This window comes from Cucurbita pepo, chromosome LG06 (genome assembly GCF_002806865.2).
Source record: "Cucurbita pepo subsp. pepo cultivar mu-cu-16 chromosome LG06, ASM280686v2, whole genome shotgun sequence".
NCBI classification, from domain to species: domain Eukaryota; kingdom Viridiplantae; phylum Streptophyta; class Magnoliopsida; order Cucurbitales; family Cucurbitaceae; genus Cucurbita; species Cucurbita pepo.
In genome coordinates this window covers 651,374-666,840 of record NC_036643.1, presented here as the reverse complement: position 1 = coordinate 666,840, position 15,467 = coordinate 651,374, and the positions used below count along the sequence as shown (strand labels likewise).

The 15,467-nt window shown below is 38.4% G+C and overlaps 3 protein-coding genes, 1 long non-coding RNA gene and 1 pseudogene across 4 annotated transcripts; all 5 read left to right on the top strand.

Annotated features, from left to right (window-relative positions):
* Positions 1-2,296: 2,296 nt before the first annotated feature.
* On the top strand, positions 2,297-3,189 carry LOC111796888. Its single transcript, XR_002815438.1, has 3 exons — positions 2,297-2,497; positions 2,603-2,682; positions 3,065-3,189. It is a non-coding gene; the product is annotated as an uncharacterized LOC111796888 (long non-coding RNA).
* Positions 3,190-5,700: 2,511 nt separating this feature from the next.
* Positions 5,701-7,611, top strand: LOC111796881 (cytochrome P450 CYP82D47-like). Its single transcript, XM_023679678.1, has 2 exons — positions 5,701-6,779; positions 6,876-7,611. The coding sequence occupies exons 1-2, from the start codon at positions 5,820-5,822 to the stop codon at positions 7,497-7,499; spliced, it is 1,584 nt and encodes a 527-aa protein (XP_023535446.1). The 5' UTR covers positions 5,701-5,819; the 3' UTR covers positions 7,500-7,611.
* A 1,260-nt stretch (positions 7,612-8,871) lies between these two features.
* On the top strand, positions 8,872-10,674 carry LOC111796884 (cytochrome P450 CYP82D47-like). The gene is made up of 2 exons (XM_023679679.1): positions 8,872-9,904; positions 9,985-10,674. Exons 1-2 carry the CDS (start codon positions 8,957-8,959, stop codon positions 10,606-10,608), a joined length of 1,572 nt encoding a protein of 523 aa, XP_023535447.1. The 5' UTR covers positions 8,872-8,956; the 3' UTR covers positions 10,609-10,674.
* Positions 10,675-10,888: 214 nt separating this feature from the next.
* LOC111796886 (cytochrome P450 CYP82D47-like) lies at positions 10,889-12,718 on the top strand. Its single transcript, XM_023679681.1, has 2 exons — positions 10,889-11,938; positions 12,010-12,718. Exons 1-2 carry the CDS (start codon positions 11,006-11,008, stop codon positions 12,631-12,633), a joined length of 1,557 nt encoding a protein of 518 aa, XP_023535449.1. The 5' UTR covers positions 10,889-11,005; the 3' UTR covers positions 12,634-12,718.
* A 509-nt stretch (positions 12,719-13,227) lies between these two features.
* On the top strand, positions 13,228-15,070 carry LOC111797370 (annotated as a pseudogene).
* The last annotated feature ends 397 nt before the right edge of the window (positions 15,071-15,467 follow it).

Sequence of the window (15,467 nt, the reverse complement as noted above, 5' to 3'; positions counted from 1 at the left end):
GAGGATATTCGGGAAAACAGAAGTCGAACGGGCTGAAAACAGCACCTCACGCGCTCACACGCGCATGGGAAAGTATATACGCGCACGGCCACGCGCACGTGGACGCGCAGGGAAGGAAAACGCGCGCTGAAATATTGCCACGTCGCTCCCGCAGAACGGTCAATTGAGGTCGAGGTCGTCGGTTCGAAACCGGAAGGACGCGCTGGAAATCCGAATTCTTTCATGCTGACGCGTGGCAACGAGAATCCGGTGTTCCGGGTTGTGAGCGGGTCATCGGGTCGCGGGCTCGGATAGCGGGCCACCGGCCTTCGAATCCTATCCGATGCGAAGTATTTCTTTGATTTTCTTCGCCAATGGACGCTCGACACGTGGTCCTCCTTCTCCGATGAAGTGCAGCCTCCTTACACGTGGCCTTCCTTCGACGAAGTGCAGCCTCCTTCTCCGCCTGACACGTGTCCGTCGTGTAAGAAAAATATATTTTAGTTGAAAAAAATATATATAAAGATATAGTAAAATATATATATATATATATATATAAACAGTTTGTCATAAAATTAAAGATCGCTAAATGCTAACTTGGTTAGAGTAAGAAAAATACAAGAAACATTTTTGAAAATTAGTTAAAATAAGAAAAAATATATAAAAATAAGAAAAAATATAAGAAAAAAAATATTAATATATATATAAATAAATAAATATCATGAAATTAAATAAACAATAAAAATAATTAGTTTAAAGTTATGTATATAACAAAAAAATATATATATATATATATATATTTCGCTAAATGCCAACCTTTTTTGAAAATTGGTTAAACTAGTATATAATGATATATCATGAAATTAAATAAAAAATAAAAATGATTAGTTTAAACATATTGTATAACCAAATAAATAAATATATATATATAATAGAAAGATATGGTAAAATATATATATATATATATATATATATATATATATATATATATATAAATAGTTCAATATTGTCATAAAATTAAATACCGTTTTAACATTTTTGAAAATTGGTTAAAGTAAGAAAAATAAAAATAAAAAAAGAAAATATATAAAAAAAAATATATATAAATATTTTAGTTGAAATAAAAATATAGTAAAATATAGTAAAATATATATATATATATAAATAGTTAGTCATAAAATTAAAGTGCTAACTTAGAGTAAGAAAAATACAAGAAACATTTTTTAAAATTAGTTAAAATAAGAAAAAATATATAAAAATAAGAAAAAATATAGGGAAAAAAAATATTAATATATATAAATAAATAAATTTTATAAAAATATAGTAAAAAAAAAATATATATATATATATAAATAGTTAGTCATAAAATTAAAAATCCCTCAATGCTAACTTAGAGTAAGAAAAATACAAGAAACATTTTTTAAAATTAGTTAAAATAAGAAAAAATATATAAAAATAAGAAAAAATATAGGGAAAAAAAATATTAATATATATAAATAAATAAATTTTATAAAAATATAGTAAAAAAAAAATATATATATATATATAAATAGTTAGTCATAAAATTAAAAATCCCTCAATGCTAACTTAGAGTAAGAAAAATACAAGAAACATTTTTGAAAATTAGTTAAAATAAGAAAAAATATATAAAAATAAGAAAAAAAAATATTAATATATATATAAATAAATAAATAGTTTAAACGTCATAAAATTATTGAAAATTGGTTAAAGTAAAAAACAATATAAGAAAAGAAAAAATATGAGAAAAAAAATATTAATATATATATATATATATATAAATAAATATAAATAAATAGTTTAAACATCATAAAATTATTGAAAATTGGTTAAAATATAAGAAAATAAAAAAATATATAAGAAAAAAAATATATATATATATAATATATATATAAATAGTTTAACCGTTATAAAATTATTGAGAAAATAAAAAAATATATAAGAAAAAAAATATTAATATATATAATATATATATAAATAGTTTAACCGTCATAAAATTATTGAAAATTGGTATATGGTAAACCCAGATTCCAACTTGGGCATGAGTCTACTAGACTGAACAAAGTACACTCTGTTAAACCCTAATAAAAATTCTTAATATATTTTATATATTTAAGTTTGGTTCGGGTCAACTTTTGCCCACGAACCCGAAAACCGAACCGATTCAGTTCGGGTTCAGAAAAATAAACATGTAATACCCGAATTTTTTAGATGAATAAATAAATAAAATAAAAATAAGGGACAAAATGGTCATTTTGACCCTACTCTTACCCAAGGGTCTCGTTGTTTAGAGAAAGAGAAAAGAAAAGAAAAAGAGAGAGAGAATGGAGAAAGGGAAGAAGTTAGGGTTTGGGAGAGAGGAAGAAGAGAGATGACAAATCGCCATTGGAGATCGAATCCAAGGCAAGAAACTTCGAAGCAATACTTCTCTCAGTGCTGGAAAAGGAGTTCGGGTAGTGGAATCCACTCATTCCGGCAAGAAAATCCGAGAACGGACAAAGTAAGGTTCCGAACTTCTTGTTTCGATTTTATTTAGATCTGAGGAGTTTCTTGGGCTTTAGATATGGAGTTTTTGAGGTATGTGACTAAATTAAGATTCACACAGGTTTCCTGGAGTTCCTGGATGGGAATCGGACGAAAATCGGAGTTTAGTCGGATTTGGTAAACCGATCGAAAGCAGAAAATGTGAGTTGTTCCGTATCTTTGGACGGCCTTAACTCGTCCTGTATTCAAGNTTTTGAGGTATGTGACTAAATTAAGATTCACACAGGTTTCCTGGAGTTCCTGGATGGGAATCGGACGAAAATCGGAGTTTAGTCGGATTTGGTAAACCGATCGAAAGCAGAAAATGTGAGTTGTTCCGTATCTTTGGACGGCCTTAACTCGTCCTGTATTCAAGAAAAAAAAAAAAAAGGAAAAATATACTGTAGAAGTAGAATATGAGATCTACAACTTTCGTACAGAAACTTTGTTGATATGGATTACGGATTGAAAGATAAGAAAATCGGAAGAAAATGGATCGAAAACGCAAAACTAACGGTTTCTGGAAAATTTGGAAAAAATGCAGGAGAGAGAAGGCATCGCCGCCACACGTCGGCCGCCGTACGGAGGAGAGCGGTAGGACCGACGACCGACACGTGGCGACCGCGGGCTGGAGAAACGCATCAGGCGTGCGCAACCGGGTTGGANCGAGACAGAGCTCCGGTACAGTGATCGTTGAGCTTTGCAGATCCGGATAGGGAAGTGTGACAGGTGCCCAGACCTAGTAGCTAAGGGGTCTTCTGAACTNAAAGAAGCGCATGGGTACGCGCGCGTAGAATCCGCGCGTAGTATACCCTCCAGAGCGCGTCAGTCGTGCGTGTAGGCGCGTGAGGNAGGGGTCTTCTGAACTGGACTCCTGGGCCGTAGAAACCCGTCCCTGAGCGGGGGACGTGGAGCCACTTAGGATGTCTCAGTAGTNTCGAGCTTGGGAAGGCACGCGTCAACCAAGTAGCCATTTGGATTTCCACGAGCAGTACTTGTAGGAACCGCTAGGAACAAGCATGCATGCTACCACCTATGAAATTAGCTAGCCCGACTTAGCGTGTTATTATAGAAACTACGAATATAAGATGATTATGGAAACTAGATACAAAATGTGTATTAAATCTGTTTTGGTTGAGACTCTGATAATGTATGTATGCATGAGGAGGTTGGGAAACTTGTGAAATCTGCGCTCCGAGTAAAGATGGACGTTATCTTCCCGTTAAGCATGTTTGATAATTTTGCATGAGCTGCTGCGTGTAAACTCTATTGTATGATGATTGCTTGTATTATCTTTCTTGATGAATAGGAAGAAATTATGAGCTTAGATTAGGATGCTTATGGCTAAATAAGCTAGACGAGACCCTAGATTGGGGGACCTCTAGAATACCGTGCAATTAGACCCGCGAAATGATTACCGGCGGAACCAGAACCCAGAATTCCAAACCCGATAGGTTTGTGACACCAGGCACGAGAATCCTAGAGAAATACGAATCTAAGTCTAAGCCATCAAGCTCCACCCTAGAAAGAATAATAGGTCACCACGGTAACTGTAGGTAGCCCGCTAGAGTTGAGCAGTGTAGATAGTGTCATCAGAACCTCCACTTCCCTCTCTCCTCCGATACCATACCGTCGAGACAGAGCTCCGGTACGGTGATCGTTGAGCTTTGCAGATCCGGATAGGGAAGTGTGACAGGTGCCCAGACCTAGTGGTGATAGCTAAGGGGTCTTCTGAACAGGACTCCTGGGCCGTAGAAACCCGTCCCTGAGCGGGGGACGTGGAGCCACTTAGGATGACTCAGTAGCTGACCGGCACATAGGGGGTCGCACCCCGTTTTGTGGATGTATGGTCCCGTGTGAGGGTCGTCAGTTAACCTCCACGGATGATGTTCAGAGAGAGAGTCACGTATTCAGATCCAGCCATACGATCCCCTCAGATTTGCTTATGAGGTCGCGCCTCACCTCAGGACACTGATCATTTCACTGCATAAGATGGGTAAGCCTTTTATGATATAGAAAAGAGAGTTGTAGCTTAGATCACTCTCCTTAGGAACCCGAGAAATACCATGGTTACCTACCAAGATAAGGATGCGAAAAGAGCCTACAAGTAGGCTGCTTACTGAGTATATTTTTATACTCACCCCTTTCTCCCCTTTTTTTTTTTGTACCAGTCGATACGGGGAGGTGTTCGAGAGCTGTGCGGTCACAGAGGGGTGTCGTTCCAGAGCGTCAGTCCCTTGTCGGTTTTTTAGAGTCCTTTGTCCGTTTTCATATTTAGAGTCTTTTGTATTTCATTTTTAAATTTGCAATTTCCTTTTGTAATATTTTCGAAACAAATCTTCTTATTCTTTTGTTTTAATTGAATGGTATTTTTATCCTTTTACTTTGCTTTTCTTTTTTTATTTTCTTTTTGTTTGTTTTCGATTTCGTCCTTTTAGTCACGATTTCGATTCTTCGAAGCCTCGAAAATCGGGTTGTGACAAAACCCAACCCTACCCGAAATGCTAATCCAACCCAACCCAACCCAACCCTTATAGTTTGGGTTGGGTTGGTCCGGGTTGTCGGGTTGGTCCGGGTTGTCAGGTTGAATGTACACTCCTACTTCTAATTTTCTATCCTTTTTCTTTTATATTCTTTTAAGTTCTTCTTTTATTTCTAATCATTTTTCTCTTCGGCCTCATCTCGGATTTTGGTCTCTAAGACCCTCAATAAAATCTCGAGAGTTTGACTTTAAAAGTAAAATTAGATTTTAAATTTAGATGGATATGTAATCTACAAATATCGTGAAGGAATTGTGTTAATCCGATTTACGTAGAAAGAAATATGGAAATGCAAAAAAAATGGAAAAAGTAATCATATTCTAAAAATCACAGTAGGAAGACGGCGACTCGGACACGTGCCAAGCGTCCATTGGCAACTCTACCTTTATAAAAACCTAGGTCGTAAAGAGTGTGGTCACTTTTGCATTGTTACATGAACAATAATGTTAGCAATTATTGTTATATATATTAATCACAAATTATTACTTTTAATTGATTTTATGGGAAACTTTTATGGTTGTTAATAGCCCCACAATCTTCTTTTTTCTTTTTCTATTGGGTGGCTATTCAAGTTTCCATAAAATCAATTAAAAGTAATAATTTGTGATTAATATATATAACAATAATTGCTAACATTTGTTGATGTAACAATGCAATAGTGACCACACTACTAGTCAAACTAACTGTCCATTGAGGCTGCCCAAATAACAATAAATCTGATATCCATCCTACAAACTGGACAACCCACGCCCACCACAAATGGAACTTACTCACATCTTACCTGCAACCTTCGCCCTTCTCCTCTTTCTCTATGCTCTCTTTGCTATTACTTCTCGGAGATCCGCTGCTCACCGCACCAACAACACACTTCCACCTGAACCCGCCGGTCGTTTGCCACTGATCGGCCACCTCCATAAACTCAGTGCCACAGAGCCAACTCACATAACCTTGGCCAAAATGGCCGACGCCTACGGACCTATCTTTACCTTAAGATTGGGAGTGAACACAGCCCTTGTCGTGAGCAGTTGGGAAATAGCGCGAGAGTGCTTCACCACAAACGACACAATCTTCGCATCCCGCCCAAAGGGTTTAGCCCCGGAGCTGCTCGGCTACAACAGCGCAATGATGGCGATTAGCCCATACGGTCCATACTGGCGCCATGTGCGCAAAATAGCCACGCTTGAACTCTTGACAAACCATCGACTCGAGCAGCTCCAACACATTAGAATATCCGAGGTTCAAAGTTCGATCAAGAAACTGTATGAGTTATGCGCCGACAGCACAAGTAAAGGGTCCGGTGGGAAAGTGAGGGTTGAGATGGAGACGTGGTTTGGGGATGTAAGTCTGAACACAATATTTAGGATGATGGTGGGAAAGCGATTCAGCACTGATTCTGAAGGCAGTGGTGGGGAGAAGTACCGACAAGCGTTGAGGGATGTTTTTGAACTGTTTGGGGCATTTGTTCCTTCAGATTCGTTCCCTTGTCTTGGTTGGTTGGATTTGGGAGGGTATAAGAAGGCCATGAACAAGACCGCCAAGGTGCTTGACCAAATGCTTACTAAATGGATCGAAGAACATCGAGAGAAGAAGAAGAATTTGGGTGAAGGTGGAGTGGAGACAAAGGAGCAAGACTTCATGGATGTCATGCTTTCTGCTGTCCACGACGACGGAGGGTTATGTGGTTTTGACGCGGATACGGTCACCAAAGCTACTTGTTTGGTAAGCATATATTTACATTTCAATTTTATTCGGATTCAATTCTTATTTTCTCCTTAGTTGAGATGGAATAATAAAATAAATTACGATATTACGTAGGCCATCGTATTGGGTGCATCCGACACTACAATGATTACTATGACGTGGGCTCTTTCTCTACTCCTCAACAACCAACAAGCACTCAAGAAGGCGCAACTTGAATTAGATGAAAAAGTTGGAATATCAAGACACGTCAAAGAGTCTGATGTCAAAAATCTAACATATCTCCAAGCCATTGTGAAGGAGACATTGCGTTTACATCCTGCCGCACCGTTACTAATCCCTCATGAATTTGTAGAAGATTGTACAGTTTCAGGTTATCATATCCCTGCAAGGACACGCCTTTTAGTGAATGTTCAAAAACTGCAAAAGGATCCACTTGTTTGGGAGGATCCTTGTGAATTTCGTCCAGAAAGATTCTTAACCAGCGATACAAAGTTCGACATGAGAGGACAAAATCAGCAACTAATGCCATTTGGAAGTGGTCGAAGAATGTGTCCTGGAATTTCATTTGCCCTTCAATTGATGCATCTTACCCTTGCAAATCTACTTCAGAAATTTGAAATTGAGAGGCCATCCCAAGAATTACTTGACATGGAAGAGGGTTTTGGATCAACTGTTCCAAGAAGAACTCCCCTTGAAGTTGTTTTAAGTCCACGCCTATCGAATCAATTTTATGAATGATTTTGAAATCGGTCTGGTGGACAATTCATGAAACTAGAAGTAAAAGTATAGTATAGTGTGGCTATTGTTGTGATATAAACTTAGTATGATTATAATTAATTACTTTATTTTATGTTTTTGCAGTGAAAAATTACAAAAATCAAATCAATTTGTATGTATGCAGGAGACCCAACTTGTTCTTTCTTTCCACCTATCTTTTTGCCATTTTTGTTATGCATGGAACTCCACCTTTAAGTGCAAAGTAGTGTCCCTCACTAAAATTCAAACCATGACATGACAACAAAGCAAACTTGGTGGGTGGATTTGAAATCGAGAGATCATTACTCGAAATGTAAGAGATCGAGTATGGAATTGAATAATTATAGAAAAGCTCCATTCGAAGTTGTTTAAATTTCATGCCTACCTGCCTATGTTTCCATGTTTATGAGTAATTTCGCTATCATATTTTATAATAGTAGTAAATCGGATTTGCTAATCTATCGTATTTGTCTGTACCCACCACAAATAAAAACAACACATAAATCGAATAACCATTTTCTATCCGTACAGCCGGAATAGGTTCATTCCTCTTAAAAACAATTCTTTCAACACTTGCATAACTTACAGACATATATATACTTTCATATTCAAGACTTTCACATAGCTGAGGAGATCAACAACATTATATCTATGACCAGATTATCGAATGTCGAACCACCAATCTTGGTATCCACTCAATAAACCAAAGTCAACCCATTATAGGGATCAACATCAACTCTCACGATGAACTAGAAGAAAGAAATTACTCAAGCCAAACTTTTTGGGGAGAATTTAGAGGTCTGGCTTTTGTGACGAAAGATAAGAAAGATCTCCCTCTAAACCATACACACGATTTTCCTTGAATACGATTTTCTACAAAATTCTATATCCTTCCATAGTCTCAATCATTCAACAGGACAAGGTTGCTTGAAAAATCAAAGAAATCACTATCCAAACAAGAAATTAAAAAATAAAAAAAACAAATAGGGAAGGGGGCCAAGTTAACATTGCTTTTTGTACTATAATTCTGGGCGAAATTATGAATGACAACAAATTTTTGGGTACCTAAAATATCTATGAACGATCTTGATTTTATGAAAATTTGTGTGTTGAGGACGGTATGAAAGTATTAATTAAACTTAATACTCACCATTTCGTCTGGATATTGCATTTTTTAATTTAAGAAAAGATTAAAGCATTAATTAAAGTTTGAAAGATGAAACATATTTTTGAAGTATGAGTATTAATAAAAAAGAGTTGAAGTTGAAGTTTTTGAAATTTCTAAAAATATGAATACTAATAACAAATAATTTTCATAAAACTAAGATTTTTATTATTCATTTAGGCCCACCAATGTACGAACACTTCAATCCAATAAATCTGATATAAATCCTTCCCAGACTTTACCTTCCAAACTGCAAAAATCACTCCCTCCACAAATGGAACTTACTCGCACCTTACCTACAACCTTCGCCCTTCTCCTTTTTCTCTATGCTCTATTTCGTATTGCATCTCGGAGATCCTCCGCGGCCCATCGCACGAACAAAAGACTCCCACCTGAAGCCGCCGGTGCTTTGCCACTGATCGGCCACCTCCATAAACTAAGTGCAACAGAGCCAACTCACTTAACCTTGGCCAAAATGGCTGACGCCTACGGACCTATTTTTACCTTAAGATTGGGCATGAACACAGCCCTTGTCGTCAGCAGTTGGGAAATAGCGCGAGAGTGCTTCACCACAAACGACACAATCTTCGCCTCCCGCCCAAAGGGTTTAGCCTCAGAGCTGCTCGGCTACAACTACACAATGTTGTCGATTAGCCCCTACGGTCCATACTGGCGCCGTGTCCGCAAAATAGTCACGCTTGAACTCCTCACCAATCACCGCCTCCACCAGCTCCAACACATCAGAATATGTGAGGTTCAAAATTCGATGAAGAAACTGTATGAATTAAATAAGGGATCAGGTGGGAAAGTGAGGGTTGAGATGGGGACGTGGTTTGGGGATGTAAGTTTGAATACAATACTTAGGATGGTGGTGGGAAAGCGACTGAGCTCTGTTTTGGAAGGCAGTGGTGCGGAGCAGTACAAAGAGGCGTTCAGGGATGTTTTTGAACTGTTTGGGGCATTTGTTCCTTCAGATTCGTTCCCTTGTCTTGGTTGGTTGGATTTGGGAGGGTATAAGAAGGCCATGAACAAGACCGCCAAGGTGCTTGACCAAATGCTTACTAAATGGATCGAAGAACATCGAGAGAAGAACAAGAATTGGGGTGAAGGTGGAGTGGAAACAGAGGACCAAGACTTCATGGATGTCATGCTTTCTGCTGTCCACGACGACGGAGGGTTATGTGGTTTCGATGCGGATACAGTCACCAAAGCTACTTGTTTGGTAAGCAATTGTATTCAAAACTCATTCCTTTCATCAACCAACTCTTACGGAATAACAAATTAAATTATGGTATTGTGTAGACGATGATATTGGGTGGATCCGACACTTCAACGATTACTATGACATGGGCTCTTTCTCTGCTCCTCAACAACGAACAAGTACTCGAGAAGGCACAACTTGAATTAGATGAAAAAGTTGGAATATCAAGACACGTGAAAGAGTCTGATGTCAAAAATCTAACATATCTCCAAGCCATTGTGAAGGAGACATTGCGTTTATATCCTGCCGCACCGTTACTAATCCCTCATGAATCTGTAGAAGATTGTATAGTTTCAGGTTATCATATCCCTGCAAGGACACGCCTTTTAGTGAATATTCAAAAACTACAAAAGGATCCACTTGTTTGGGAGGATCCTTGTGAATTTCGTCCAGAAAGATTCTTAACAAGCGACATAAAGTTTGACATGAGAGGACAAAATCTGCAACTAATGCCATTTGGGTGTGGTCGGAGGATATGTCCTGGAATCTCATTTGCTCTTCAACTTATACATTTTACACTTGCACGTCTACTTCATGAATTTAAAATTCATAGGCCATCAGAAGAATTACTGAATATGGATGAGGGTTTTGGAATAACCGTTTTTAAAAAAGCTCCACTTGAAGTTGTCTTACGTCCACGCCTACCAAGTCAAGTCTACGAATAAGTTTGAAATGAAGTCGAGGACAGTAAATAAAACTACTTGTATTATATATAGAGGGTGTGATTGAAGTTGTGACGTGTATGAAAAATAAGTTGAATAATTATAATACGATATGAATTTAGTATAATTATAATATAGTTACTTTTGATTCTTTTACAGNTCAAATCAATGAAAGCTATAAAAATATTAGAGTATAATAAAGCTGTTTGGGGACAAACAAGGAAATCGATCTAGAATAATCCACCGCCTTTATATCATATATGGACATCCACAATCAATAATATCACGACAATAATACAATGCCATTCTTCCACATAGTGTCAAGATTCCCAGGAGCCATCGCCTCTTATAGTTCCTTCACTCACCAAATCCTGCAACTAAAAGCTATAGAGCACCACAAATGGAACACCTTCGCCCCCTCGCCGGAATAATCTTCCCCTTTCTTCTCTTTCTCTATGTTTTCTTCACTTGGTCCCGGAGATCTGTCGCTCATCGGAAGAGGATCCCACCGGAGGCCGGTGGCGCTTGGCCGGTGATTGGCCACCTCCATCTGCTACATGCAGGAGAGCCAACTCACATAACGTTGGCCAAGATGGCAGATGCCTATGGACCCATATTTACGTTTAGGTTCGGTATGAAAAAGGCCTTGATTGTGAGCAGTTGGGAAATAGCAAAGGAGTTTTTCACTACAAACGACAGAATCTTCGCGTCTCGTCCAAAGCTTGTGGCCTCAAAGCTTCTTGCCTATGATTATGCGATGATAGGGTTCAGCCCATACACTCCACACTGGCGCCAAGTGCGCAAAATAGCCACGCTCGAGCTCCTCACTAACCACCGCCTCGAGCAGCTCCAACACATCAGAGCATTTGAGGTGCAGCAATGGATGAATGAGCTACACAAAATGAGTATTAAAAGCAATGAAAGAGGTGAGAAAGTGGCGGTGGAAATGAAGAAGTGGTTGGCAGACATAACCCTGAATACCATATTCAAGATGGTGATTGGAAAGCGATTCTCCGCCATCCAACATGGTAATGAAAACTTCCCCAAGGCGTTGATAGATTTCTTTGGATTGTTCCATATATTCGTTCCTTCGGATTCGTTTCCGTTTCTGAGTTGGTTGGACTTGGGAGGACATGAGAAGACAATGAAGAAGACAGCCAAAGTAATCGATGAGGCGTTTCATAAATTCCTCCAACAACATCGGGAGAGAAGAAACGACGCCGAAGCGGAGACGGCGGAGCAGGACTTCATGGATGTGATGATTTCTAGAGTTGAAGAAGATGGACAACATTTCAGCTACGACGCCGATACGGTCATTAAAGCTACAAGCTTGGTAAGTTCTATCTTTTCATGTTCTAATCAAATTTGGTATGGATTAATGACCCTTTGTTCAAATTGGTGTAGAATATGGTATTAGCTGGATTTGACACTACCACGATTACTATGGTCTGGGCTCTTTCTCTGCTCCTCAACAATGAAGGAGTACTCGAGAACGCCCAACTTGAATTAGATGAAAAAGTTGGAAGATCAAGACAAGTAAAAGAGTCTGATGTCAAAAATTTACCATATCTCCGAGCTATTGTCAAGGAAACTCTTCGATTGTATCCTGCTGCACCACTGTTAGTCCCTCACGAATCTATAGAAGATTGCACAGCGGCTGGCTACCACATCTCCAAGGGGACACGCCTCATAGTTAATGTTCAAAAGCTTCAAAAAGACCCACTTGTTTGGGAAGGACCTTGTGAATTTCGTCCCGAAAGATTTCTAACAAGCCAGAAGGATTTTGATGTTAGAGGACAAAGTCCACAATTCATACCATTTGGAAATGGTCGAAGAATGTGCCCTGCAATCTCGTTTGCCCTTCAAATGATACATCTCACACTTGCAAACTTTCTGCATGGGTTTAAAATTGAGAGATCATCCGATGAACCGCTCGACATGGAAGAGAGTGTAGGATTGACCAGTCTTAGAAAAGCTCCACTCGAAGTTGTTTTAACTCCACGCCTACCTGCCCATGTTTATGAGTAATTTCATGCTTAAATTATGTAAAAATACTAGTAAGTCAGTTTGTTAATCTTCTAATGGTTTATTATATATATTTTGTCACTCTCCATCCCTAGACAAATAATCCAAATTCTCACTTCTAGACATCATAAATACAAAGCAACCCAACAATTAAAAGTTGAATGATAGAGATATCTATTATGTCTATGAATTGTTTGGTAAGCTTAGATCTTTGAAAAAAAAGTCATTATCAAAAATTTAAATTAATAATAATATAAGTGTTAGAGTATGGAGTCGCTACTTAATGGCATGTAAATGACGTTTATCCTACTTAATGGTAGGGTAAATGACATTTATCATATATAATAAATTGTTATTAAATGGTCATATATAATAAATCATAATAATAAAGGGCTATATATAGCGAGTAAATGGTTCTTAAATATAGGTAAGTAGTTGTGTGATCTAGAGATTGACGCGTCAACAAAGAACGGAGCCAACACAATCTGCGGTCCTTTTATTTTATGATACGCATAACAATCAACAAAATTCCAATCTGAAGGATAAGTCTCAATCAACAAAATTCAAAAATCAAAGAAAAATACAAACACGCAGGCGGCCAAGAAATTTCGAAAGTCTCAATTTTATAGAATGTTAAAAAAAAATACACCTAAATATTAAATCCAATATAAATAAATCCTTCAAAACTGTAAAATTCACGCCCACAACAAATGGAACTTACTCACATCATTCCTGCAACCTTCGCCCTTCTCCTCTTTCTCTATGCTCTCTTTCGTATTGCATCTCGGAGATCCTCCGCCGCCCATCGCTCGAACAAAAGACTCCCACCTGAAGCCGCCGGTGCTTTGCCACTGATCGGCCACCTCCATAAACTAAGTGCAACAGAGCCAACTCACTTAACCTTGGCCAGAATGGCCGACGCCTACGGACCTATCTTTACCTTAAGATTGGGCATGAACACAGCCCTTGTCGTCAGCAGTTGGGAAATAGCGCGCGAGTGCTTCACCACAAACGACAGAGTCTTCGCTTCCCGCTCAAAAGTTGTTGCCTCAGAGCTGCTCGGCTACAACTACGCAGCCTTGGGAATTAGCCCCTACGGTCCATACTGGCGCCACGTGCGCAAACTAGCCACGCTTGAACTCTTGACGAACCATCGCCTCGAGCAGCTCCAACGCATTAGAATATGTGAGGTTCAAAATTCGATCAAGAAACTGTATGAGTTATGTGCGGACAGCAGAAATAAGGGGTCAGGTGGGAAAGTGAGGGTTGAGATGAGGACGTGGTTTGAGGATGTAAGTTTGAATACAATATTTAGGATGGTGGTTGGAAAGCGATTCAGCGCTGTTTTCGAAGGCAGTGGTGCGGAGCAGTACAGAGAGGCGTTGAGTGCTTTTTTTGAACTGTTTGCGGCATTTGTTCCTTCAGATTCGTTTCCGTTTCTAAGTTGGTTGGACTTGGGAGGGTATAAGAAGGCCATGAACAAGACCGCCAAGGTGCTTGACCAAATGCTTAGCAAATGGATCGAAGAACATCGAGAGTAGAACAAGAATTGGGGTGAACGTGGAGTGGAGACAAAGGAGCAAGACTTCATGGATGTCATGCTTTCTGCTGTCCACGACGACGAAGGGTTATGTGGTATTGATGGAGATACAGTCACCAAAGCTACTTGTTTGGTAAGCATATGTATTTCAACTTTATTCCCAACCCACTCCTTACATGAACCAACTCTTATTGAATAACATGATATTATGTAGACGATGATATTAGGTGGATTTGACACCACGACAATTACTTTGACATGGGCTCTTTCTCTACTCCTCAACAACCAACAAGCACTCAACAAGGCCCAACTTGAATTAGATGAAAAAGTTGGAAGATCAAGACAAGTAAAAGAGTCTGATGTCAAAAATCTACCATATCTTCAAGCCATTGTGAAGGAGACGATGCGTTTGTATCCTGCAGCGCCGTTATTAATCCCTCATGAATCTGTAGAAGATTGTATAGTTTCAGGTTATCATGTTCCTGCAAGGACACGCCTTTTAGTGAATATTCAAAAACTACAAAAAGACCCACTTATATGGGAGGATCCTTGTGAATTTCGTCCAGAAAGATTCTTAATAAGCCACACAAAATTTGATTTAAGAGGACAAAATCATCAACTAATGCCATTTGGAAGTGGTCGAAGAAAATGTCCTGGAATCTCATTTGCCCTTCAACTTATGCATCTTACCCTCGCAAATCTACTTCATGAATTTGAAATTGGTAGGCCATCTGAAAAATTATTTGACAGGGAAGAAGAGGGTTTTGGGTTGACTGGTGTTAAGAAAACTCCTCTTGAAGTTGTTTTAAGTCCTCGTCTATCGAGTCAAATTCATGATTGTTTTTAAAATTATGTCCGAGGACAATAAATAAAAAGGTGGTATACTGTAGTTGTTATTAATTATTAATATAAATTTAGCGTTAATTAAGGAAAGAAGACAGTTTTAGATTATTGTTGAAGTAGTGGACAAATTCCACTAAAATATAATCCTTTAAATTAACAATTATCTAAGCCTAATAAAGTTATCTTCATATTATAAGCTTTATAAAAGTAAGGATTATATTACTGTAACGATTATATATTATTGGTAAGAAGTTTGTACATTTGCGAAATCACTCCACAAACTTTATGGAAAAACACTAAAGAACAAATAAAAGTAAGTAACATAATTCAACTACATTTCCCTCCCTTTCTAGATCCCAAATTTCCACCTTTTTCGGCCACGGGAGATGGTGGAAAGACGGCTGAACCAACTTGCACATGACGTAAGCCAAAACGACAGGTGGAAAGACCGCTG

What these genes read in the sequence shown, in the direction of transcription:
- LOC111796881 (XM_023679678.1), top strand. Translation starts at nt 5,820, where the DNA reads ATGGAACTTACTCACATCTTACCTGCAACCTTCGCCCTTCTCCTCTTT. An exon ending in TCACCAAAGCTACTTGTTTG is followed by an intron (nt 6,780 to 6,875) that starts GTAAGCATATAT and finishes GATATTACGTAG; the next exon opens with GCCATCGTATTGGGTGCATC.
- LOC111796884 (XM_023679679.1), top strand. Translation starts at nt 8,957, where the DNA reads ATGGAACTTACTCGCACCTTACCTACAACCTTCGCCCTTCTCCTTTTT. An exon ending in TCACCAAAGCTACTTGTTTG is followed by an intron (nt 9,905 to 9,984) that starts GTAAGCAATTGT and finishes GGTATTGTGTAG; the next exon opens with ACGATGATATTGGGTGGATC.
- LOC111796886 (XM_023679681.1), top strand. Translation starts at nt 11,006, where the DNA reads ATGGAACACCTTCGCCCCCTCGCCGGAATAATCTTCCCCTTTCTTCTC. An exon ending in TCATTAAAGCTACAAGCTTG is followed by an intron (nt 11,939 to 12,009) that starts GTAAGTTCTATC and finishes AAATTGGTGTAG; the next exon opens with AATATGGTATTAGCTGGATT.